This window comes from Ovis canadensis, chromosome 4, assembly GCF_042477335.2.
Source record: "Ovis canadensis isolate MfBH-ARS-UI-01 breed Bighorn chromosome 4, ARS-UI_OviCan_v2, whole genome shotgun sequence".
NCBI lineage: Eukaryota > Metazoa > Chordata > Mammalia > Artiodactyla > Bovidae > Ovis > Ovis canadensis.
In genome coordinates this window covers 129,647,255-129,674,454 of record NC_091248.1, presented here as the reverse complement: position 1 = coordinate 129,674,454, position 27,200 = coordinate 129,647,255, and the positions used below count along the sequence as shown (strand labels likewise).

General features: G+C 42.8%; 1 protein-coding gene across 15 annotated transcripts in view; it reads left to right on the top strand.

Moving 5' to 3' along the window:
- Positions 1-27,200, top strand: part of KMT2C (lysine methyltransferase 2C) — a 256,929-nt gene that overhangs the window by 201,260 nt on the left and 28,469 nt on the right. For 11 of the 15 annotated variants that reach the window (XR_011256794.1, XM_069588764.1, XM_069588768.1 and 8 more), the window contains 13 exons: positions 110-142; positions 240-389; positions 5,202-5,334; positions 5,558-5,772; positions 7,392-7,465; positions 11,060-11,242; positions 11,627-13,507; positions 13,938-14,230; positions 16,024-17,849; positions 18,932-19,043; positions 21,677-21,755; positions 23,248-23,311; positions 25,114-25,346. Coding sequence is in view for 14 of the 15 variants with exons in the window: in XM_069588764.1 (XP_069444865.1) it covers positions 110-142; positions 240-389; positions 5,202-5,334; positions 5,558-5,772; positions 7,392-7,465; positions 11,060-11,242; positions 11,627-13,507; positions 13,938-14,230; positions 16,024-17,849; positions 18,932-19,043; positions 21,677-21,755; positions 23,248-23,311; positions 25,114-25,346 (5,276 nt within the window). In the remaining variant the exon portion in view is untranslated. The remainder of the gene's footprint in view (positions 1-109; positions 143-239; positions 390-5,201; positions 5,335-5,557; positions 5,773-7,391; positions 7,466-11,059; positions 11,243-11,626; positions 13,508-13,937; positions 14,231-16,023; positions 17,850-18,931; positions 19,044-21,676; positions 21,756-23,247; positions 23,312-25,113; positions 25,347-27,200) is intronic. The other 4 variants (XM_069588770.1, XM_069588767.1, XM_069588776.1 and 1 more) reach the window with 1 other exon arrangement.

Here is a 27,200-nt window from a genome sequence, read left to right as displayed (position 1 = left end):
TCTGCATGCCAGTTAACTCCTATTCTGATCGTTCTGTGACAAATACTATATTGCATCCGGATATCGACATGGTAGTTGTTAATATTTCCATCTCTTTATTTTATCCTAGGAGCAATTCTCAGCAAGTTGTATAAAATCCCAGGTATTTGTGTTCTGATTCTTTTGTTGATGGAAATACACTCCCTGTGCTCTGGCTCTCGTAGTCTCTTAACCGTGCTCATTGTCGTCCTGTCTCCTAGAGCTCGGGGGCAAGGACGTGGAGGACTTGTTTACCGCGGTGCTCAGTCCTGCCGCTGCACCGCCGCCCCCTGTGCCGCAGCCACCACCGCCCCCTGCGCCCCAGCTGCTGCCCGTGCACAGCCAGGGTACGTCGCCTCTAGACAAGTGTCGTAAGTATGGCCCTGCCTCGTGTGCCCCCTCGCGTCGCGTCGGCCTTCACGTGCCTCTTGGTCACCACGCACGCAGACTTGACAAGAGAGGGTCCTCTTTTGCAGTGGTGGGGTAGGACCAGCCTCTGAATTCCTCTCAGTCACACCCCCGCCTCCCCGCCTTTCCCGGGAACGCAGCGGCTCACTCGATGGTCAGAATTCTTTTGCCCACTTCACTGGCAGTGCCCCTGTTAACAGTGCCCGCCTCCTTCCCTGTCTCTGTCCTGGTCCCGTGTCACCTTTCCTCAGTCGTTCCTGCAGAAATGTTCCGAGAACTGCTCAGCCCTCGCCGGCTGCCTTGGACTCATCCATCTGGTCTGAGTCTCAGTCACTCCCTCCGTGGCCAGCAAGTCTCCACGCCCACACTCCCCCCCAGGCTTTCCATTCGTAGCGTGTGGTGCAAATATAAACGCCCGTTTGGGGCATTATAGGTTTCCCTGTGATGGTGAGCTCCTTGAAGGCTAGAGTCACCACTGCCTTTGCTGTATACCTGCCACAGAACATGGCCTCAGTAAATTCTTGGAGGGTAAATCGGTGCCCTTTCTACCACTGGCGACTGAAATTCCTACTTCCTATAGGCAAATAGGAAATTTGCCTATTTTGTTTAACACACTTTCTTCTACCTATTTGTAACTAGTTGCAGAACAAATTTCAGGCTTTCCTTTCTCCCTCTTTTTGAAGAGCTGAAATCTGATAGGCTAGGATCAAAATTTTGTGGGCATAGATAAGGAGACACTGCTTCAGACTGTATTCTTGATTAAGTGCTGGGTCCTCTCTCTACCCTGTTGTCACTGCCTTGTGAGTCTATACTGAACTGAATGATTTACGATGACGCTTTCATTTCATACACTCTATTTGTGTAAGTGCTGAAAAGCGCAGATAATCTAATGTTTCCTTGGCCACAAATTCTGTGTATACATGAACATTTCTATAAGGCACATAATTGAAATGTTTTAGTTTCTACCAGTTTTAGCTGCTAAACATCAATTTACCATGATGTTTGCTAGACCAAATGTGATTTACATTTGGATGAAACAGATTCATAAGCGCTTCTTGACATAATTGTTCCCATACGCTTTCTTAATCATTAAGAACTCTTCCGTGTTTCTCTTTGTAGCATATAAAAATAAAAGCAACTGTCTCCAAGTTTTCTGAAACTAGAAGTATTTCAAAAATCAAATCAGTTAAAAATGTATTCCTTTATAAAAAGGTTTTATGACCATTGTTTAAATCATTTCAGTGTGCAGTCTCATGTTTAATAAGATACTGAGGATTAGGGAGGTTGATGTTTACTTGGAGAGGAGGTGGGTTTTGGCTAGGTGCTTACGTGTAGCTCAGAGATGACAAAGGCTGACCACCCACCAGAGTTTATAATTGTAGTATTGTAGACTTTCAGGTAGACAACTCATTTCTGTTATTGTTGCCGTGGTTCAGTCGCTCAGTTGTGTCTCTGTGCAACCCCATGGACTGTAGCATGCCAGACTTCCTTGTCCTTCACTATCTCCTAGAGTTTGCTCAAACTCATGTCCATTATAGTGAGCATAATTCAAGCAGAGCTGTAAGAGTCTCTGAGATTTCTGCATTTGTGTTTGAAAGAATAATAACTTAAGGATAAGATGTCTTCAGATCACATGCAGGGAGGCATGTGCCTATTTAGGAATGGCAGCTCTGCTCCGTGCCAGAGCAAAGGAGGAGAGGTAAAAGGGACGGTTCAAGGAGGCCAGATTAGAAAGTGCGACGCTGGGGCTAGATTTTCTCTGGACAGCTAGGCATTGGCAGTTGGCCTTTTTTCCTCCATCCTTTGGAGACCTCACACCAGTGAAATGATCTGATGAGTCACATGTTTTGGCAAAGTAGCTCTGGTGTTAATATTGGAAGTGGATTTGGGATGGGAAGAGTTGTATATTAATGAGTTTATTTCAGTTGAGCCTGAATGAAAAATTGGGTTCCATGTGAATATATCTGCAGTAGTAACTGAAAAGAGGAGATGGATTTGATAGACAGCAATGTTATCATAAGTAGGATTGTGCTACCAATTGGGTATATGATGTAAGGAGAAAGGAAAGAAACTGAACTGGACTGTATATATGTCAGGCTGGCCTAGAAGATAATTAGTCGTGCTGTAAACTTGAAACATGGAACAAAGGAGAAAGAGACAGAATGTGTGTGTGTTGTAGAGGAGAGAGGTGGAGATGTAATGAACTTAGTTTTAGGCCGTTTTTACTTTGTTAGAAATGAGCATATACATTGTTCTGACTTACAGGCATTTGCAGTTGTTCATAGTTGTAGATAAAAGCTTAGGACTTGTCTGTTTAGTGATCAGAAGGGTAAGATTTCTTAAGAGAATATACTTAAGTAGAATGTAGAATCTTGAACTCTTTTTAAGTGAAGGTAATAAACTATATGCTTCACAGCTGGTTCATATTCATATACAATTGCATGCTCCTTTTCTTTCCCTCTTTTGAGGGCTGGATGAAAGTGAAAAACGGAGGTGGAGACCCTGAGTGCGAGGTAGGGTCTTAGCGGCGACGCTCGTGACACAGTCTGTAAGGCCGAGTAGAGAGAAAGGTGGTGTGTTGTTCCCTTGGGTCAGACAAGGCTGTCGTGATCCTTAGTGGAGCAGCCTGGTAGGAGCGGAGAGGAGGGCAGAGCGCGGTGTGCTGGCAGTTACACAGGTCAGAAAGCAGAGAAGGGAAGTTTCAGGAAGACTGAGAGTAACTTGAAATCACTTTAAATGGAGGTTACATGAAGTAACTTTTCAATCAGTTCTTATCCACGCTTTGAAAAAGATGCTAGTATGACCAGATAATGGTAAACTGGAGAGGTACGGGGTAGCAGGTGGAGACCACCTCCTAATTAAAATCATAATAAAGGAAAAATGTTTTACATTTATTTATGTGTACAGCAACAACAGGCTGTTTAATCTCTCTGGGTCTTTCTTTTTTCTTTTTTGCATAAATGTCACTACACATAATAACCCATTCCATGGAGTTGGTGTGAGGACCAGCGAGTTAATTAATGCGTGTAAAGCCCTTAGTACAGGGCCAAGCTAACAGGCAGTAGCTGTTGTTGTTACATAACCTTCCAGTACGATTGTGTTGCGGGCACAGTCGTCAGTGCTGGTAGAGTGCCACGGGACTGCTCCCGTTCTCGGGCCAGAAAGGGAGCTCTGGTTTAGCCTAATTACATGCGAGACACTTGATATTTTTCAGTGAAATAATTGCTTAGTGGAACCTCCTTTTCTCTTAAGATGAAAATAGAGGTAGCATTCTACTTGGAATGAAAGCAGAAATCTTGCTCCTTAAATCTAATGCTTGGAGTGAATTTCAGTGTCCTCAGACACTTGGCTGTTGTGGAGTCCCGAACCAGTGGGCCGCCCTGCCGTTCTGCAGGAGGAGCCCTAACCTGATGTTGGGTGTTTCCAGGACCAGTGCCCCTGAGACAGACCCTGAAGATCTGTGGACGTTCAGCCCCAGCGTCCTCAGACAGGAGCTTGAGAGTTGTAACGGAGGATCAGGTTTAGCTGACCGGACATTCTGTGGTGCAGAGTGTGTTGTGGGCAGGGCACTTGTGGTTATTCTTCTTTCTAACCATTTGGCAAGTGATCAGGTTAGGAGTGCCCTGTCGTTGTGCTAACCTCATGACTGATTTTTGTTTGCATAACTCACTGGTGATACAGGTATGGATCTTCAGTGCTGTTCTGAGTGTTACAGTTATCAGTAGAGGCCATGTATTTATTACTTGAAAGTGTATCTCTAAGTTGGAGGCGTTTTCTCCCCCTCTTCCAGTTTTATTGAGAGATAATTGACATAGAGCTGTCTATAGTTTCAAGTATATAGCAAACAGTTTACCTTATATCATGAAATGATTACCACTGTAAGTTTATGGAAGGGATTTTTGAAGATACACCCAAAAAAGGTGTTTTTTGTGTGTGCTTTTTTTTTTTTTTGGCTGGAAAATTGTTTGGCTAAGGACAGTTGACTTACTACCAAATAGTTTAGGAAAACAGACAATCACAGTAAGGGTTGGAGTTCTGTGTGTGTGCAGAGTTTGGGGAAACACAAGGTGGTCTTACTATGGTTTGCCTTATGTCTCTGAGGAAAGAAGATATGAAGGTGATGGGATGCAAGTTAAAAGGGACTCGGTGCCTGAAACTCCAAGTAGTGAAAATTAGGTTTAAAAAAATTACATATTTTTAACAGTAATCATCTAATTTATCATGGTAGGTGCAATATTGCTTGTTCCCAACTACTTTAGAGAAAAAGTGCCAATTTAAGAATAATAGGTGGGATTTTTATTTGTATATGGAATATCTGTTCATAAATTTTGAGTGAAGAAGAGGATTTGATAAAACCTAACTGTCATTTCTTGAGGTTGATTTTTTTCTTAGAGCTCATGTGTGCTGGATACTTACTGCGTAGCAGGCACTGTGCTGAAAACTGCACGTACAGTATGCCAGTTACATATATCACAGAACACCTTCATTTTATAGAAATAGTGATTGAGTCTGCTTCTCACAAGTAGCAGGATGAAGATTCAAGCCTAGGACGTCAGACTCCAAAACACATGCTACTCCCATCATACCATGATGAAGTAAACAGAATTATAGAGAAATATTTCAAAATTTTATACCCCAAAGTCACTCTTTAAGCAATATTTTACAGTATAATATTGGGAGGAAATTCTACTTTTGAGTAGTATTACAGATTTTTATTGAGAAATATTCCTGCTACTTTTAAATTATTTTTGAATAATATGCTTTCTTCTTTGAAGATGTGTTTTCACGGATGCCACTCATGAACGGCCTCATTGGACCCAGTCCTCACCTCCCACACAATGCTTTACCTCCCGGAAGTGGACTGGGAACTTTCTCTGCCGTAGCACAATCCCCCTATGCTGATACCAGGTATTTAAAAGCCTTGACTTTATATGGAAACATAAATAATTTCTGTTATATAGGTGTTTATCAGTCTGACTTGCTGTGACAAGTGTTAGTGTCTTAAAATCATGGTGATCTTTGCTAAAACCCATCAAACATTGTAGCTGTGGGTTTAATGAAAGTGTACTTGACATAGTACTTAGAAAGCTATTCTGTGTTTATGAAGTAAAGTTGTTTTATCATTTGGCAGGGATAAAAATCCGGCATTTAATCCATTGGCTGGTGACCCTACCAACTCATGGGCGGCGTCGGCCCCCACTGTGGAGGGAGAGAGTGACACGATGTCGAATGCCCAGAGGAGCACTCTCAAGTGGGAGAAGGAGGAGGCCCTGGGTGAGATGGCGACAGTAGCTCCGGTTCTCTACACGAATATCAATTTCCCCAGCCTGAAGGAAGAGTTCCCGGGTAAGCCATGGATACGTCACAGCTTTCCGTTTGACTGGCTTTCCCACGCGTGTGCTGACAGGCTCTCGGGCTTTTGCTCCCCTACACTAGAGGGCCCGGCATCGCCGTCAGCTCTTACCCGGCGTGACTGAGCCACGTGGAGATGCCCTGGACACCTAGAGGCGTCTTCTGCATTTTCTTCGTCCTAAGCCCTGTGCCCATCTTCTATTTCCCCAGAGTTAATTTCAGTTAATGAAATGACTGTAGCTCTTAGCAGTCTTCTTAAATACGTGGAAGTCAGTATTGTGTTACACGCATAGTTCTAAAAAAAGAAAATTTCCTAGACTAGAAACTTATTATCTAATCAGAAGTATTAAGTTAGGCTAAATTAGACCCAGTTCTAAGTATCACTCACATGGAAACTAACTCATTATTTCCCCTTCTCCCCAACTGTCCAACCTGTTTGAAAAAAGCAGATGGTGCAGTGTTACCATTTTTTTGAACATTCTTATTAACTGGAGAACGAAACATTTGGATTAACGAAATGTCACTGACAGAATATTTGTAAGCAAATGCTGATTTATTATCTTGAGTTAATGTTGCAAGACAAACCAGGATTTGAAAAGGACATTTAAGCTCTGTCTTGAAATGTTTCCCAGCTGTCAACATAACAGTGCTTTTAAATTACTAGAAGGGTACCTAGAAGTGGATTTTCTTATGGATGATCCCTGTCTTTTATGTGCTTTTTTGCTTTGGACGCCCTTGCAGTACTTTATTCATCATGTATAGAAATAAATGCTACCTTATCTAACAATAGAAATCAGTGGTTTAATGCTGATAAATCAATGGTTTAATGTTAAACCAATATACACGTTTTTCAAGTTATTTTTTTTTAATCACACTTCCTTTTCCTGCTTAGAAAGGTCTGTTAAGTCACTTAAAATTGTAAATTGTCCTTAGATTGACGCTATAGGATTTCTTTTTAAAAAGTAATTTTCTATAATAGATGTACTGTGCGATTCTAGAAATCATGAAATATCATGTTACGCCTGTTGGCCTCTCAGCTGACTGCCTTTGTCACTGGCTTTGTTGAAGCTCTCTCTTTCTAAATATGGACAGGACCGTTTGTACATGTGTTGCTGACTGTTGATCGCACCCAAACTTCAGTTTCGGTTTCAACCTGTCCTGACACAGGCTGAAATCACTGCTTTCTCCTGTCAGTGTGTAAGCAAATACTGATGCTTATTTTTAATACTGGTTACTTCCTTTTGGTCAACGTGATAGACGTGTCTTATGTATAGATGATTTCCAAAACTTTTAGCTTTGGTTCCGTTAGCATCTTACATAGTTGAAGGAATTTATTATGTCTGGCTTAACTTTATCTTGGCTGCTTAGAACTTTGATGTAAAAACTTCAGCTCTGCAGGTGAGATTGTTAGTGAGGTAGCACTGCATTCAGAGATATGTTTACCCTGTTGTGTACCAGGAACTCAATAGTGTACAGAGAACTAAATACAGGAGTATTCACTTAAGAAAATAAGGACAAGACAGATGTAATCATTAGCAGTTTACCAACTGTTTTATTAAGACGCGTCATTATTGTGGCTGTGTAAGTGTGTATACTGTGTGCTTTCATTGCAGATTGGACAACTAGAGTGAAGCAAATTGCCAAGTTGTGGAGAAAAGCAAGTTCACAGGAGAGAGCACCATATGTGGTATTTACAGAGCTGCTGTGTGTTATATCCTTAAACAGAATACCTGAACCTTACTCTCATTGTCTTAGTTTAATAAAAAAAATTTTCCATTGCAGAAAAAACCTATGTTGAATACTTGTACAACTAATACCCAGCTTTGTTTTATAGTGATTTCCTCACTCATGATGTCTTAAAATAGAGGGTGACATTTTCACAAGCTGGTGAACAGAACCAGCATGTTGAAGCTTGAAGTCACTTATTCTGAGAGCACGGTTAATTCATTTCACTTAAATTGCTTTATCTCTTCAAAAAAGTACTAAATTTTGCAACAGCATTAATGTGCCTCAGTTATTTCCACAATAAGCCCTTTTTGTATGAAGTTTTGTAGGGAATCTTTGTGTATCTTAAAAGAGACATATTTGGACACTTTGAAGGAGTTTTTGAAATATGGACTTTGCCAGGAATTAACTCAGTCAGTTCGGGTCAGCTCAGTCGTGTCCAACTCTTTGCGACCCCATGAATTGCAGCACGCCAGGCCTCGCTGTCCATCACCAACTCCCGGAGTTCACTCAGACTCACGTCCATCGAGTCGGTGATGCTATCCAGCCATCTCATCCTCTGTCGTCCCCTTCTCCTCCTGCCCCCAATCCCTCCCAGCATCAGAGTCTTTTCCAATGAGTCAACTCTTCGCATGAGGTGGCCAAAGTACTGGAGTTACAGCTTTAGCATCATTCCTTCCAAAGAACACCCAGGGCTGATCTCTCTTAGAATGGACTGGCTGGATCTTCCTGCAATCCAAGGGACTCTCAAGAGTCTTCTCCAACACCACAGTTCAAAAGCATCAATTCTTCGGCACTCAGCCTTCTTCACAGTCCAACTCTCACATCCATACATGACCACTGGAAAAACCATAGCCTTGACTAGACAGACCTATGTTGGCAAAGTAATGTCTCTGCTTTTTAATATGCTGTGTAGGTTGGTCATAACTTTTCTTCCAAGGAGTATGCATCTTTTAATTTCATGGCTGCAGTCACCATCGGCAGTGATTTTGGAGCCCAAAAAGATAAAGTCTGCCGCTGTTTCCACTCTTTCCCCATCTATTTACCATGAAGTGATGGGATTAGATGCCATGATCTTAATGTTCTGAATGTTGAGCTTTAAGCCAACTTCTTCACTCTCCTCTTTCACTTTCATCAAGAGGCTCCTTAGTTCCTCTTCACTTTCTGCCATAAGGGTGGTGTTATCTGCATATCTGAGGTTGTTGATATTTCTCCCAGCAGTCTTGATTCCAGCTTGTGCTTCTTCCAGCCCAGCGTTTCTCATGATGTACTCTGCATAGAAGTTAAATAAGCAGAGTGACAATCTACATCCTTGATGTACTCCTTTTCCTATTTGGAACCAGTCTGTTGTTCCATGTCCAGTTCTAACTGTTGTTTCCTGACCTGCATACAGGTTTCTCAAGAGGCAGGTCAGGTGGTCTGGTATTCCCATCTCTTTCAGAATTTTCCACAGTTTATAGTGATCCACACAGTCAAAGGCTTTGGCATAGTCAATAAAGCAGAAATAGATGTTTTTCTGGAACTCTCTTGCTTTTTCTATGATCCAGCAGATGTTGGCAATTTGATCTCTGGTTCCTCTGCCTTTTCTAAAACAAGCTTGAACAGCTGGAAGTTCACGGTTCACGTATTGCTGAAGCCTGGCTTGGAGTATTTTGAGCATTACTTTACTAGCGTGTGAGATGAGTGCAATTGTGCGGTAGTTTGAGCATTCTTTGGCATTGCCTTTCTTTGGGATTGGAATGAAAACTGACCTTTTCCAGTCCTGTGGCCACTGCTGAGTTTTCCAAATTTGCTGGCATATTGAGTGCAGCACTTTCACAGCATCATCTTTCAGGATTTGGAATAGCTCAACTGGAATTCCATCCCCTCCACTAGCTTTGTTCGTAGTGATGCTTTCTAAGGCCCACTTGACTTCACATTCCAGGATGTCTGGCTCTAGGTGAGTGATCACACCATCGTGATTATCTGGGTCGTGAAGATCTTTTTTGTACAGTTCTTCTATGTATTCTTGCCACCTCTTCTTAATATCTTCTGCTTCTGTTAGGTCCATACCATTTCTGTCCTTTATTGAGCCCATCTTTGCATGAAATGTTCCCTTGATATCTCTAATTTTTTTGAAGAGATCTCTAGTCTTTCCCTTTCTGTTCTTTTCCTCTATTTCTTTGCATTGATTGCTGAAGAAGGCGTTCTTATCTCTTCTTGCTATTCTTTGGAACTCTGCATTCAGATGCTTATATCTTTCCTTTTCTCCTTTGCTTTTCGCTTCTCTTCTCTTCACAGCTATTTGTAAGGCCTCCCCAGACAGCCATTTTGCTTTTTTGCATTTCTTTCCATGGGGATGGTCTTGATCCCTGTCTCCTGTACAATGTCACAAACCTCATTCCATAGTTCATCAGGCACTCTATCTATCAGATCTGGGCCCTTAAATCTATTTCTCACTTCCACTGTATAATCATAAGGGATTTGATTTAGGTCATACCGGAATGGCCTAGTGGTTTTCACTACTTTTTTCAATTTTAGTCTGAATTTGGCAATAAGGAGTTCATGATCTGAGCCATAGTTAGCTCCTGGTCTTGTTTTTGCTGACTGTATAGACCTTCTCCATCTTTGGCTACAAAGAATATAATCAATCTGATTTCGGTGTTGACCATCTGGTGACGTCCATGTGTAGAGTCTTCTCTTGTGTTGTTGGAAGAGGGTGTTTCCTATGACCAGTGCATTCTCTTGGCAAAATTCTATTAGCCTTTGCCCTGCTCTATTCCATATTCCAAGGCCAAAGTTGCCTGTTACTCCAGGTGTTTCTTGACTTCCTACTTTCCCATTCCAATCCCCTATAATGAAAAGGACATCTTTTGGGGGTGTTAGTTCTAAAAGATTTTAGAACTTTTAGAATTTTTAGGGTGTTTTATAAGATTCACCATTCAGATGGTTAATTATCTTTGCTTTCATTTTCAATTAAATCTGCATTATTGTTGTGAAAAACACGCAGCTACTTTGTGCTCTGGTCTTCAGCTTATGTATTGCCTAGTGATGCTGACTGCTTGGAGAAAGCAAACCATTGCTGTTTTGGGGCGATGTGTTGATGATTCTTTGTTTTGTTTTCCCTTGACTGGCAGAGGTAATGGCAGGGTATTTTTAATGTTTCTCAATGGTGGGTTTTTTATTTATTTTTTAATGTTAAGCTTCAAATTCCTGATTTTGGATTTGGAGAATTGATTTGGTATTCTCCTTTTCTGTAAATTTAGAGAGGTATTAATCTTTTCATTTTTGAGGAGTTTGTTGCCAGAATTAGGAATGAAAAATGTTAGATTTACACCTGGGTTCTGTACCCTGTTCAAATAGAGAGATGGAAAAAAGTCTTCAGTGGGAACATGCCTTATAAGATGGGGGAGTTGGGGTAGCGTCTGATCTTTTCATGTAAGAGGCTGTAAGTTCTCAAGGATAATATTTCAACTATTTAACCTGACATTTTCTTGCTTTGGTATGATAAAGTTTGTCATAGTTTTTCTAATTTTAACATATACTGGGAGATAATCTTCTTCTCCTTTTTTCAAAGCAAAAAGCCAGAGATAACAGAGCTGCTTTACGCATTAATAAAGTACAGATGTCAAATGATTCCATGAAAAGGCAGCAACAGCAAGACAGCATCGATCCCTGCTCTCGCATCGATTCAGATCTTTTTAAAGATCCACTAAAGCAAAGAGAATCCGAACATGAACAGGAATGGAAGTTCAGACAGGTGTGTGTGTTTTGGATTTATTTTTAAGAATTGACTTTTTAAGTTGGTTTTTTTGGTGTTTGAGAAAAGAGCTATTTATGTCATCATTTTAAATACAGTTCTTTCTAGAATATAAAAATCTGATTAAAAATAGGCTTTCCTTTTTTCAGTAAAATGCATTTCTGTTGACTTTGGGAAGTTATAGTAAATATTATAAACAATATACTTCTGTGGACATTAGGTATGCTCTGGTGAATAACTGTCTCCCCTCTTTAGGAATTTATAATTTAATACGGGAGCAATCTGGAAACTGATGACAACAGACACATTTTCTGTTGCCCCCACCTCACCCCACGGGGGACTATATTCTTCCTTAAACATAGGCTTGTTTTCGTGTTTAAACAGCAAATGCGTCAGAAAAGCAAGCAGCAGGCTAAGATCGAAGCCACGCAGAAGCTGGAGCAGGTGAAGAGCGAGCAGCAGCAGCAGCAGCAGCAGCAGCAGCAGCAGCAGCAGCTCGGCTCTCAGCCTGCGATGGGCCAGTCCGGCTCAGACACGCCCAGTAGTGGGATCCAGAGCCCCCTGACCCCGCAGGCCGGCAGTGGAAGTCTGTCTCCTGCCCAGTCATTCCACAAGGACCTGTTTCCAAAGCCGCTGCCCAGCACCCCTGCCCCCGCCCCCTCAGATGATGTGTTTGTGAAGCCGCAAGCTCCCCCGCCTCCCCCTGCGCCCTCGCGCCTGTCCCTGCAGGAGAGTCTGTCTCAGGCTCAGCCTTCTCAGCCCCCATCCCCACAGGTGTTTGCCCCTGGATCGTCCAACTCTCGACCACCGTCTCCAATGGACCCTTACGCGAAAATGGTGGGTACCCCACGGCCGCCTCCCGGGGGCCACAGCTTTCCCAGAAGAAATGCCGCGCTGGCAGAGAGCTGTGGGCCGCTGCCGTCGGCCTCCAGGCTGCCTCAGATGGGTGAGGCTGTGGCCAATCGGCCATCGCCGGTCCGAGAGGTGTGCGCCGCCGGGAGTGACCCCTACGCAAAGCCTCCAGACACCCCTCGGCCTGTGCTGACAGAGCCATTTCCCAAGCCCCTCGGCCTGCCCCGGTCTCCTGCCCTTTCTGACCAGACCTCACAAGGCCCTCTCGCCCCTGGCACCAGTGACCACTTCCCCAAACCATCTTCTCGGGCAGATGCATTTCAGAGACAGCGGATCCCTGACCCATATGCTCGACCCTTGTTGACACCTGCTCCTCTCGACGGTGGTCCCGGCCCTTTTAAAGCTCCGATGCAGCCCCCTCCTCCCTCCCAGGATCCTTACGGGCCAGTGTCCCAGGCACCAAGGCGATTGTCCATCGACCCTTATGAAAGGCCCACGTTGACACCACGACCTGTAGACAGCTTTTCTCATAACCAGTCCAGTGATCCCTATAGCCAGCCTCCCCTCACCCCACATCCGGCAATGAATGAATCTTTCTCCCATCCCTCGAGGGCTTTTTCCCAGCCTGGACCCATATCAAGGCCAACATCTCAGGACCCCTATTCCCAGCCTCCAGGAACTCCACGACCTGTTGTAGATTCCTATTCCCAGCCCCCAGGAACGTCTCGCTCCAACCCAGACCCCTATTCTCAACCTCCTGGAACTCCCCGGCCCACCACGATGGATCCATATAGTCAGCAGCCGCCCACCCCACGGCCATCTGCACAGGCAGACTTGTTTGCTACATCTGCAGCCAGTCAGAGGCATCCTGACCCATATGCTCATCCTCCTGGAACCCCAAGACCTGGAATGTCTGTTCCTTACTCGCAAACACCAGCAGCACCACGGCCAAGGATTTCAGAGGGTTTTTCTAGGTCCTCGACAAGACCGGCCCTCATGCCAAACCAGGATCCTTTCCTGCAAGCACATAATCGAGGAGCAGCCTTACCTGGCCCTCTGGTGAGGCCGCCTGATGCTTGTTCCCAGACTCCCAGGCCGCCTGGTCCTGGTCTTTCAGACGCTTTTAGCCGCGTTTCCCCATCTGCTCCCCGTGACCCCTACGATCAGCCTCCCATGACTCCGAGACCGCAGCCTGACGCTTTTGGAACAAGTCAGGTTGCCCATGATGTTGCTGATCAGCCACGGCCTGGGTCTGAGGGGAGCTTTGGGGCACCTTCCAACACGCCCATGACTCCGCAAGGCCAGCAGTTCTCCAGTGTCTCCCAGCTTCCCGGACCCGTACCCACCTCAGGGGTCACCGACACGCAGAGCACTGTCAACATGTCCCAGGCTGATACAGAGAAATTGAGACAGGTAAACAGCTTGAACCTTCTTAGTTGTCTTAAATGTATTATTTGAGAGAACTGTTTTATCGAGCGACTTATATACAAAGCAGATCTTTTCAGTGGAATTTTTCATACTGCAGAGAGGAAAAGTGAAATTGGTAGAATCAACACCAGTGAATTGGACCGATTCTTGTTATCTAATTTCAGTCTCCATGAGTTTGTAGGGAAATTCTTAAATATGAAAGCTTCAGTTTTGTGGTGGTTATAAGGCAAAGGAAAGGACCCATATCATGTTTATTTTTTACAACCTTCTGGCTATTTAAGTGTTAACTCGTGTTTTATTATACTCTGAAATACTAAGATTCAAACAGTACCATAGTGGAGTATTAGAATCATTGAGGCTGAAAAAGGCACTGGTCAGCAGAAGTCCCAGTCACCTTGCGTTTCCCTCCGTCCAGCGACAGAAGCTCCGTGAGATCATCCTCCAGCAGCAGCAGCAGAAGAAGATGGCCAGTCGGCAGGAGAAGGGGACCCAGGACCCAGGAGCGGTGCCCCACCCAGGGCCCCCGCCACACTGGCAGCCGGAGGGCGTCGGCCAGGCGTTTGCCCGGCCCCCACCCCCCTACCCTGGGAGCATCAGGTCCCCCATGGCCCCTCCTCTGGGCCCTCGATACACCGTCTTCCCGAAGGAGGCCCGCGGAGTCTATCCCCCTGATGTCAGCAGCATGGGCATGAGGCCGCATGGATTCAGGTAAGGCTTTTCATTTCACGCCAGAGTAAACAGCCAACAGAAGGGGATGCCCAACTGAAAGGACTTCTTTTCACTCTTTCTTAATTGAAGTGTGGTGATTTTGCAATGTTCTGTTAGTTTCAGGTGTACAGCAGCGTGATTTGGTGTTTTGTATATTCATATATTCTTTGATATGACTCTTAATCAAGACCTCCTTGCTCGGTTTTACTTCTTAATTCCTTTGAGATAAAATCAATGTTATTTTCCACTAATGAGAGGTTGTAGATTTTCCTTACAAACCTCTAAGTACTCTACAGACTAAAAGCATTCCCTTCGTTATTAAATATTGACTGTACTAGCATTGCATTACAGCCACAATGATATTGTTTATCATACTAATCAAACCTCTGATGTGTTACTGCCATATTCAGTCAAATATGTGATATGAATTGTTTTCTTCTTAGATTTTTAATTTTAATTTGCACTGTAAATATTTGTGGAAATTTCCAAATCGAAAGGATGTTTTCCTGTAGGAACTTCTCATGATGAAATAGGGTTGTAAAATTAGTGGTTTTCTCTTTTGAAATGACTAGTAGAATGGTCAGAGCCAAATGTGGGCCTGAGCTGTAATAAGGAGGCATTTCTTTAACATATGCTTTTCATTTTATCAGGTATATTTTTTAGTCTAATACTTAACCTTCATGTTAAAGTCTTCCCCTTATATTTCTTTTTTCTTCTTATTTTATGCTTGTTACTCTGTTTATATTTATTTGTATGTGTTAAGTCGCTTCAGTCCTCATGATCCTGTGGACTGTGGCCCGCCAGGCTCCTCTGTCCATGGGGATTCTCCAGGCAAAAATACTGGAGTGGGTTGCCATGCCCTCCTCCAGGGGACCTTCCCCACCCAGGGTTGGAACCAGTGTCTCTTATTAAGTCTTCTGCATTGACAGGCGTGTTCTTTGCCACTGGCACCACCTGGAAAACCCATATTTGTTTGCAACTTGCCTTTCCTTCTTTGTAGGGTGAGGTACAATATAAATAAATTTTTTCTGTAAATCATTCATTTACTGAGTCTTCACAGATCATGCCTATCATTCTTGTCCTACTACCCCTAGTTCTTATTCTTTGAGCAAATAGGTTAATCTTTCCAGTCATCGTGCCTTTGTTTTCTTAAGTGCATAGACCTGCAAGTCTTCGGTAAAATTCATTAGACCTCCTTCAGGCGTCCCCCTAAATCAGCTTCCTCCATATCATAGCCTTCTTTGCAACTCCAGTAGTATATGCTGATTTGTAAACAGCTGATTCCATCTGCTTGTTTGTTTCCCTTTATCTTCGTTTATGATCTCTGTTAGATGTCATCGGAGCTCAGGTATGGTATTTACTGTAGAGTATGTGGCAAAAATTTATGTTCATATAGATTCTTTATAAATACTTTCTAATGGTGATAATTTTGTTTTTACTAAGTCATCATTACATTTGGCAACATTTTGTGTGCTTACTCAGTCCTGTCTGACTCTCTGTGACCTCATGGACTACAGCCCACCAGGCTCCTATGTCCATGGGATTTTCCTGGCAGAAGTACAAAAGTACTGAAGTACTGAAGGAAATGGGTTGCCATTTCCTTCTCCAGAGGATCTTCCCAACCCAGGGATCGAACCCGGGTCTCCCACATTTCAGGCAGGTTCTTTACCCTCTGAGCCACCAGGGGAGCCCTATCTGTATTTAATCTAAAACTTTTCCTTTTTATCAACCTACTTCTGAATTCAGTACAATACTTTATATTAACTATCTGTGTTCTTTATTTCTTCTTTTAGGTTTGGATTTCCAGGCGGTGGTCATGGCACTTTGTCAGGTCAGGAACGCTTCCTTGTACCTCCTCAGCAAATGCAAGGATCTGGAGTTCCTCCACAGCTCAGAAGGTCTCTGTCTGTAGATATGCCCAGGCCTTTAAATAACTCACCAATGAATAATCCTGGTGGACTTCCTGCTCATTTTCCAGCACAGAGCCTGCCGGTTCAGCAGCATAACATACTGGGCCAGGCCTTCATTGAGCTGAGGCACCGGGCCCCGGACGGGAGGCCCCGGCTGCCCTTCCCTGCTGCTCCTGGCAACATCATCGAGGCACCCTCCCATCCCCGCCATGGAAGCTTCATTCCCCGGCCGGACTTCCCAGGCCCCAGACACCCAGACCCCATGAGACGGCCCTCCCAAGGTCTCCCTCATCAGCTGCCCGTGCACCCAAATTTGGAACAAGTGCCGCCATCTCAGCAGGAGCAGAGCCATGCTGTCCATTCATCTGCTACGGTCATGAGGTCTCTGAGTCACCCCTTGGGTGGTGAGTTCTCAGAGGCCCCTTTGTCAGCCTCTGTGCCAGCTGAAACGACATCTGAAAATTTACAGATAACCACCCAGTCTTCTGATGGTCTCGAAGAAAAGCTTGATTCTGATGACCCGTCTGTCAAAGAACTCGATGTTAAAGACCTTGAAGGGGTTGAAGTCAAAGACTTAGATGACGAAGATCTTGAAAATTTAAACCTGGATACAGAAGATGGCAAGGGGGATGAGTTGGATACTCTGGGGAATTTAGAAGCTAACGACCCCAACCTGGACGACCTATTACGGTCGGGGGAGTTCGATATCATCGCTTATACAGACCCGGAACTTGACCTGGAAGACAAGAAGAACATGTTCAACGAGGAACTGGACCTCAGTGTCCCAATTGATGATAAGTTAGATAATAAGTGTGTATCTGTTGAACCTGAAAAAAAGGAGCAAGACAACAAAAGTGTGGTTCCTTCTGATAAACCTTCTGCTTGGAAAAAATCCACTGTCAGCAGCGAGATAAAAACAGAAGTGCTGTCTCCAAATTCTAAAGGGGAAGCCAAATGTGAAAGTGAGAAAAGTGAGGACGGTAAAGATACTGCTGACCCTTCCTGCCCACCAGCCTCTGCTCCTCTGGACAGGAGCGATGGGGACAAGGCTCCTGTGCAGCCCTGTGATGCAGACCTGCTGGAGGAAAGGACTACGCAAGAAGCGACCGGCTCCAACGCGAGCGCGGCTCATGGGGCCATTCAGCTGCCTGCCGAAGATGCCGCCACCCCGTGCAGCATGCCTGGGCCAACTCCCGTTCTCTCAAGTCTGCTTGCTAACGAGAAACCTGACCCTGCAGACATGAGGCCGTTGGCATCCCCAGCACCAACTCTGCCAGCCTCCCCGTCCGGCCACGTGTCAAGTTTGCCTCCCCCTCTGATGACACCGCCTGGTCATGTTTTGGATAATACCTTGAACTCTAACGTGGCAGTAGTCCCTCGACTAAACCATGCTTTCCCTCAGGGTGTGCAGGTAAATCCAGGCTTCATTCAGGGTCAGCCGCCAGTAAACCACAGTTTTGGGACAGGCAAACCTGCCAGTCAGCCTGTGCCCCTGACGAGTCAGCCTGGGACCAGTGGCATGTCTGGAGCCCAGCAGCTAATGATTCCTCAGGCGTTAGCCCAGCAGAGCAGAGAGAGGCCCCTCCTTCTGGAGGAGCAGCCTCTACTGCTGCAGGATCTTTTGGATCAAGAGAGACAAGAACAGCAGCAACAGAGACAGATGCAAGCCATGATCCGCCAGCGATCTGAGCCGTTCTTCCCTAATATCGGTAGGAGTTCCTCTTGAGTTCCAAAAATAATTACCGTGGGCTTTGGGTGGAATGTGGTATGCTTACAAGCTTTTTTCTGTGTTAAAATTACATGTGGCCTAGAGTACTGAGGGTTGTATTTCTGTTCCTTCTTCAGCTTTGAGATGAAACTGAGTAAGAGTTTCAAGATTCCTCCACAGTAAATCAAGAAATTAAACACTTGGAGTTTCACACGTTCTCAATTCTATTTTTTATGGGATGACTTAATAGAAATAAATCGTTTTTGGTTCCTTCCTTCTATGTATTCTCATTATTGCCAGGTATTTTCAGAGTCATTGAAAGGTGAATTTAAAGAAATCATGCTGGGAGTAAACTTCTCACTTGTACAATGAATGCTTGGCAGTTTTTTTAGTCATATAAAGCTCTCTAACTTATTTTAGTGGCTTACTAATTTGAGGGAACGTCCCCCACCCCCCCAAAAAAAAAAAACAAACCAGCAATGCACTAATAAAAATGCCTGAATGCCTCTAAGAGAATGTCCAAGGAATCCTTACTTTTTTTGAATGCTTCTTTTTCTAAACAATAAAATTGACCTTCTGTCCTACATTCATTACCAGTTCTGTCATTTTAGCCTATTTCTATATGCAAAGAGGTCTTTTCCCTTAGCCTATCCTTATCAGAACTTGATACATTTTTCTCTTGAGTAGTAACCAATTTAGCAAAAATTCCTTAGTATTTGTAATAAATGCAGATTCTCGTCATGGTGGAATGTTCTGCTGAGCCTTGTGGAAGTTGAGATAAATAGGATTGCATCACTTTAGGTTACTGCTGTCATTTCCCTTATAACAGTATTTGGCAAATACCTTATTTAGATTTTTGCAGGACTAAGGTATTATATGTGTTGATCACTTAGATGGGAGTAAATTCAGGATGAGGTTCTCACAATTCTTTACCTATTATAGAGACCTGTAGTAGTGATTAGTAAATAACAAGGAATAAGAGTCTTAAGTTATGTAATGTTTGTGATAGTTAACGTTTCTTCTTAGTGTCACTTGAACCAAGTACTGTGAAATGAGTAACTTTAAAATATGTTTCTTCTTTAGATTTTGATGCAATTACAGACCCTATAATGAAAGCCAAAATGGTGGCCCTTAAGGGCATAAATAAAGTAATGGCGCAAAACAACATGGGCATGCCGCCGATGGTTATGAACAGGTAGGTAACGATGCTTCTCATGCTTGCTGTGCATCAGAAGCACGCAGAAGCTCTGCTAGCTACTAGAAGGAGCATATAGTGATGCAAAACTTGTATTCTAGGAATGAACGGTAATTATTTCAATTGGTTGTGATGTCAGCTGAATATAATCAAAAGCAGAATGCTGTACGAATGTAAAGACTGAGTTTTCATTCATTGCAGGGTAAACATAATAATGCATCACAGAGTGGTTTGCAAGAGTGACTTGACTAAGCAGGAGATTCAGCATAGTTAATACACGCTCGTTTAAGTGCTTTGGAGTAGGTAGCGCTGACCTAAACACTGCTTGGGACAGAGATGCTTCATCCTGAGTAGGCGAGGGTGAGCAGGAGAACAGACATTAAACTGTTCTGTGCTGAGAACAGAAGATAGCATGTTAGTCTGAAGGTTTTTTATTCCATCAGAGGACGTATGAGAGTTAGCACTTTGAAACTTTATAAGCCTTTTCACTATTAATAGGAAAAAATGCAAAAATTATACATTAGAGATGATGAGTTATTCGACTCTCTAAATTTCTGAAATTATTTACACCCCCTAAGGGCTTCTTAAGTTCTGATCATGGACCTACATCAGAATTATGTGGTAGCTTTTTCAAAAATTCCTTTACTCAAAATTCCTTTAAGGTTTCTTCACTCAACCGTAGACATACTGAATCAGTATCTGGAGATGGTGCTTGTAGTTTTAGCGAACACCATGGGTGATTCTTTTGTATATTGCTGTTTGAGAACCTCTGTCCATAGAGTAGGCATAGAGCCTCAATTTAGCCTAATTGCTTGTTGAGTGTGGGTGATCGTGAAATTGAATATGAAGTCTACATGAATTTAAACACAGTTCTTCAAAGGTGCTTTGTTGGATACTTTGGAAATGGTTGAGAAGCATTGTTGAGATCAAAGAAGAGACTGTAGTGACTTGCATGCTCAGCGTCTGTGAGCACTGTTTCTCTGTCATGAGGGTTCTTAACTTTTTTATGTCGTGGACTTTCTGACATTCCAGTAAAGCCTTTGAACTCCTCAGAATATTTTAATGCCAAACCAAAAACATAATATTACAGAGGAGATCAATTATATTTGAAATACAGTTATTTAAATGTGAAAGTTACAGTGTGTGTGCTTCTCTAATGCATGAGTAAATTTGGCAGTAGGTCTAATAGCTACCATAACTTCAAAAGAATGATGTGATGAACCTAAATGACCAGTTGGGTTTGTGCAACAACTTTTGCCACGAAAGTAACAAGTTCTGTTTTTGAAAAGTCACAGTACTGCTGATAATACTGTAGTTTGCTGCCTGTGGTCAAAATAGAAGGAAATGGTAAATTTAATTCTGCACTTTAAAATACAGACCTGAGAGTTGGAACCCCTGCTCCTTCAGCATTAAGTCTCTACCACTTAGACGCACTGATGTGTTAGTCAGCCGGTGAGTTGTTAGTGCTTCTGCTGAGGTCTTTGAAGAGGTGGAGACGGTGACCCCTCCTTCATGTGGTGGCGGAAACTGACTGAGGGTGATAGACAGTGAGCGCTCTGTGGACTGAGAGACCGTTCCACACCAGGCTGTAGGGGGGCCAGGGGGCAACAGATGAGTCAAAAAGCTGAGTAAAAAATTAAAAGCATATGTTCCAAATTCTGATTAGACGTTAATTATAATGTTAGACATAATTATCTACTTAGACATTAATTATAATGTTCGATAAATAATTTGAAAGATACACGCTGAAGCATTTGGTAACTGTAGATGCAGTGTTTTCATTCAAAGCAGTAATGTTTCTGAAGCTTTTAACTAGAATAAGTAACATTTTGCCAGATATCTTTAACCATATAGACTTTTTCTTAGTCAGTGACCAGTGTTTGATTTGCTCTAACCTTTAGACGTAAGGATATATGAAGGTTCTTAATTGAGATACATCTTTTGTTTTATATAAAGATCAGAATATACAGTTTGATTGTGTAAATTCTAAGAAAACTATGCCTTCATTATTTTCTAAAAGATTTGAATGAATTTTAATGTGTAATGAGGCGCATAACCGAGTGGACCCTGGAACAGCCTCACAGGCGCTGCAGCCACACTAGGCACTGTGGGGGAAGTTAATCTCTCTGGAGCTTCCCTTTCATCAGAGGCAAAACGAGTAGGAAACATTCACATTCCACACAGTCATGTAGTAGCTGCTGCTGCTGCTAAGTCGCTTCAGCCGTGTCCGGCTCTGTGCGACCCCGTAGATGGCAGCCCACCAGGCTCCCCCATCCCTGGAATTCTCCAGGCAAGAACACTGGAGTGGGTTGCCATTTCCTTCTCCAATGCATGAAAGTGAAAAGTGATAGTGAAGTCGCTCAGTCATGCCTGACTCTTAGCGACCCCATGGCCTGCAGCCCACCAGGCTCCTCTGTCCATGGGATTCTCCAGGCAAGAGTTCTGGAGTGGGGTGCCATTGCCTTCTCCGTCATGTAGTAGGTTGGGGCAGAAAAATATAGGGCCTGAGTCCGTGTTTTTGAAAAGAGACACATTGCTATTACTGCCCCTTCCCTGGAAGAGAAAACGGTTTAGGATGTAAAGATGATGTTAGTTGTAGACATTTCTTTGATACTCAGTTATTCTTTCTACAGGTTCCCCTTCATGGGCCAGTCAGTGGCCGGGGCACAGAGCGGGGACAGCCAGACCCTCCTGCCACAGGCAGCTGCTCAGGTATTGCCGCCTGTCGCCAGTCACTCTCGAACTCCAGCGCCTTTCCTGTGTGTCTCACTAGTCTTTACAGCGAGGCCGCTTCTAGGAAACAGTAGAAGTCCTAGAACACTGCCCCAGTGTGTTACCAGCTCGGCAGAAATAAGACATTTTTTTAAGGGCAAGACAAGGTTAAAACGTTGGCAGTTTCTGAAAAGGATCTGTATGTTTAAGGGTAGAAGGTCACTTGGAGGGAAGCCAGGTGCTTAGGGTCTTAGGGTTTGATTTCATTTACTTTTAACTCCACGGAGACGTTTTTCACATCCAGCATTTTAGAATTCAGTCATTACATTTAAATGTAAAACTGCTACAAATTGCAGAAAATAATGATTATAGTCATTTTATTTAGATACAATCACGTGCTGCAGTTTATTCCTTGGAATAATTTAATTTTGAAGTACTTAACATTCACAATAATCAGCGTTAAGTGTAAATATTCAGTGTCAAGTGATGTCCAGGAAAGTTAGAACTACACTTTATATTGTGTTTTAAGTTTTTCTTTTCACCAAGTTCTGCCTAGGAAAAAAAGAGAGAAAGCTACCTACTTTCTACATGTCTTTCGGGCACTTTGTTTTTGCTCTGCTTTAGATTTATTATGCTGATAATTATATTTTCATTAAAAAAGAGCCATCTGACATTGTTGAAAAAACATAGGCTTCATAGCTGAGTTTAATCTGATTTCACTGTGAGTTTATTGGGATTTTGGGGCAAACTTTTTAGCCTCCGTTTTCTGATTTGTCGACTGTTACACCACCTGCTTTGCAGGATTTTATGTTTACATGTAGTGCATTCTGGGTGCTGATCCTATTTGTCGTCGTTACTGTGTCTACAGCTCATGTCAGCAGAATTTGTGAGAACTCAGTAAATGCTTTTTCACTGTTAATTTTATTTATCAGATTGTTACCAGGGAATTGTGAGATGATAACTATTTATTCAATCTCCCTGGAAAAAATAAGACATTCAATTAGAAAATGAGAGTAATATTTAAATTAGTGTATATATGTTTTATTATTTGTGCCTGTTAGAGATACTGGTTCTTGTTTATAAATAACTTTGTGAAGTGGAATTTAGTAAATCTGGAACGCATGTTTCTATGTCTTAGTTGCTGAAGAAACCAGGTAGATTTGATCACAAAGTAGGGTTTTATGTGAATCTTCAGCTAAGTACCATTTGATTTGCCCTAGTATCATATTTTTGATGAATAACCTCTTAGTTCAAAAATAATTATTTTTCAACTGAGACCTAGCAAATAGAACAGTTCAGAGGTAGTTTAAAAGCTTCAAAAAGTAGGTTCTCACCACAAAATTCATTCTACTTTTTATCGAAACGAAAGCTTCAAAGATGTCATAAGAAATTGAAGTTTTTTCCCTTCCACTTCTTTTTCCTTTTTTTAAGTTTTTGTCCCCCTTTAACTGAAATGTGGAATAAACCTATTTGTAAATTTTACTTATTTTAGGATGGCAGTATAACACATCAGATTTCTAGGCCTAATCCTCCAAATTTTGGTCCAGGCTTTGTCAGTAAGTATAAATCTAATCAGTTACGTGTTCTCTGGGGATTGCTGGTTTGCACTATATTTGTGTTCTTCTAAAATCTTGGAGTTAGTGTAGGTGTGTTATTTGAAGTTAAAGTGCCCTCAATCTTTAAACATCACTGCTGCCCTATTAGGGTCCTCTTCCTCAAGGCATGTATTTCATTGCTTTTCTTTTCTTTTTTCTGTGCATGAATACTTATGGTTAGAGATGAGTATTTTAATAACGAAAAATCATCTCCCCATTCTCTCTTCAGTGCTGCTGCAATTTTTGTATATAGACTGGGCACTTCACAATCTGTGGCATAAAACCACTTCTTTTCTAATGACTGTCTGTGTCAGTGGCAAGGACACTAAATGGGAACAGCAAAGGGCGTGTGCTTAAAGAGGAGCCGGGTTTAGCAGCATGGTGTGAAGTCAGGGATGCAGGATGCTACCACATCCTCCTAGTTACCTTCAGGGGTCCCACGGTGCTTCAGGATAGCGTTTAAAGTTCTCCCCAAACTGAACCTTTCTGAACTCTCCAGACTGTCTAGCTAACTTTTTTTTCACCGTTATTTTTCATTTTGCTCACCTCTGCTCTCCTGGTTCCAGAAACCAGAAAGGCTTTCCTTGCGGTAGGTCTCATTCTACCAGAAGCAGAACTTCTGAAATCTTGTGAAAAAGCCTGTTCTAGAACAATGCCCTGCAAATTTAGTAGATGAGATTCAAGTTCATACACGGACGGAACTTCTGGGTTTAAGAACAAACCCAAAGTCCAACCTTTTGAAATTCCCCTTTCATTAATGATTATAATTTGAATACATATTTGCCTTAAAAACAAGTGAACTGCTATAACCAACTGGCTTTTTCTGGCTTTATTGTGCCCATTGACTTTGGGTGGATTCTTATTGTATGACGATATTCTGTTATCATTGATGTAATTTTTCAGCTAATGTCCTTCTTGGAATTGTATTTATTCATTTCTTTGTCTTAAAGTGAGTCAAAATGGTATATTCTGAATTTCACAACATAAGATTACTTTTTTTTTTCTTAACTTGGCATCAATGAAATAAAGTGCCCTCAAAGAATAAGGAATATTGCTACAAGATGAAGAGATACAACTGTTTGGGGAGATATTAATGACAGTCATACAAGTGGAAAAGATTTTACTTGGTTAATGGCTTATTTATAGAAATATAAATGACAAAATTCTTAAAAATCATCAGTTTTTTTAACTTACAGATTTCCTTTATAAAACAGACTTCATATTGGTCCTTTCTAAAACATTCTAGGTTCTTTCCCTGTTAGTTCAGGACATGTTTTCACTATTTAGAAATAGGGGAAACCTTATAAACTTTGGAAAACTAACATGGGAAATGATGCCTGATCCATGCTCTGCACCTTGGTAGGCTGTGTCTTACTTTGTCTCTTCAAAATCTGTAAAGTTGAGTTAATCAAATACAAATGTAGTTTTATTTTAGTAAATAGTGGCTTTCGGGTTAGAGAATTCAGTGATTTAGTAGATAAAAAGTATCCTATCAGATAAGTCTTCTGCTTCTCAAAGATTGGGTTTACAGTATCTATAGGTATGAGTTTAGCGTGTATCCTAAGAATATGCATTCTTTAGTTTTCTTAAGTATTTTTCTGAAATCTTCAGTGGTTGTATTATGGTCTAATATTTAGTATTATGTTTTCAAAATACCTATGACAAGGTCATGGTGAAACTGTTTCCTTACAAAATGGGTTTGTGTATCTTGTATTGGACTCTTTAGAAAAATAACACAGATGAATTTTAATTTTTTTCCTCAGATGATTCACAACGTAAACAGTATGAAGAATGGCTTCAGGAGACCCAACAACTTCTTCAGATGCAGCAGAAATATCTTGAAGAACAAATCGGCGCGCACAGGAAATCCAAGAAGGCCCTTTCAGCTAAGCAGCGTACCGCCAAGAAGGCTGGGCGCGAGTTCCCAGAGGAGGACGCCGAGCAGCTCAAGCACGTCACCGAGCAGCAGAGCATGGTTCAGAAGCAGCTGGAGCAGGTAACACACAGCTTGGCCAAACGGTCTGCTCTTGATTAATTATGAATGGATTTGGTCAGTGGTAAGATACATGGGGTCGCAGAGAGTTGGGTACGACTGAGCAACTGGACTGGACTGGACTGAACTGAAGCGGCACACAAAAGTGCGCTGCCAGGAGTGACAGCTCTCAGACCTCTTCCTGGGGGAGTGGCTGCTCCAGGCCTTTACCCCAGAGTCACGGTCACACAGCACACACTGCTGCAGGTGCGTCCGGCAAGCCGCGCCATCCCAGTCCTGACGTAGAGGAGCTGTGGCTGTGCTGTGGCAGGAAACCCTGCTAGAGGTGATAGAGCTGGAGGAGTTGGGGTGCCCTCCCTGCACTGGGGGGTCGCCGTGTAGCCTTCAGCTTTCCTGGAGATAGCACGTGGGGACAGCCTTGGTTTCCTGTCAGTACTTGGAGTTGACCTTTGCCTCGCCCTGTCTTTGGTTCCCTAGTCTCCATTGGAATTTCAGATGGAGCGTTTGAATCATTCTGGTGGGTTTTTTTTTTCATACTATATTTTTATTAGTGTTCCCTTCTCAGTATTTTGATCTTAATATACATTGACTGTAAAGGACTCATTCCTGAAATACAAGACCAGTTTGCTGTTATCTTCCATTATAGACTTGATGGTTCTCAAAATGTTCATACTGAAATAGCAGTTATACTTACAAAGAGGTAAAACTTGAGCTTTTTATTTAAAATAAAAGAGTAATAGTGTTTAAAATGCATTAAGGGACCCTCTTAGGTATTTACTTGAATTAAAAACATAGGTTCACCCAAAACCTGTGTGTACACATACGGACAGCATCTCTAAAATAGTCACCAAAAACTGGGCCACCCCCACGCGCCCCCCGTCGCCATCCTTCAGTGGTGAATGTTTGGACAAAGTGGGGCACATTCAAATGATGAAATACTTACTCAGCAATCAAAAAGAACGGAACTGCTGAAATGCACCACAGCTGGGGTAGGCACAGCAAGAGCGTTGCGCTGAGTGAAAGAAGCTAATCCCAGAAGTTATATATTGACTCCATTTATGGAAAATTCTTGAAATGACAGAATTACATAGTTGGACGGTGGTTTAGTGGTTGCCAGGGCCTAGAGCTGGGAGAGGAGGATTTGCCTGCAAAGGGGCAGTGGCCTGTTTCTTGATTGTGGTGATGGCCACACTGGTCTTCACCTGTGTTGAAATGCATAGGATTATACATCAGAAATGTCCATCTTGTTTTTGATTGTCAACATAAATTTTATTCTCCAAGTTAATAGTAGAAAAGAGCAGTTTGATTGACTTGGTAAAAATCACAGAACTTTCTGCATAGGGAGCTTAGTCACATGCCCTGTCTTACCTAACCTTCTGAACAAGGGGGTATTATCACCATTTTACACAGGAAAGATTGAGGGCAGGAGGAAAGGGGATGACAGAGGATGGTTGGATGGCATCATTGACTCAATGGACATGAGTTTGAGCAAGCTCCAGGAAATGGTGAAGGACAGGGAAGCCTGGTGTGCTACAGTTCATAGGGTCCCAAAGAGTCGGACATCACTTAGCAACTGAACAACAAGAAATAAAGAATCTGCTGAGTCGTTGTGGAGATAGATGAGATGGCTGATGAGAGGCATTTTATCTGCAAGCTCTGTTGCTGATCTGCCACTAGCTCGTCGAAACCCTATGTTCTGTAGCTTGCCAGGCTCTCCTGTCCTTGACTGTCCCCCCAAGTTTGCTCAGATTCACGTCCATTGAGTCAGTGATGCCATCTCCCCCAGCTCCTGTGCCGCCCCCTGGCAATTACAGTGTGATCCCCTTGTTTGAAACTAGGACTCTTCCAGAGTGACGG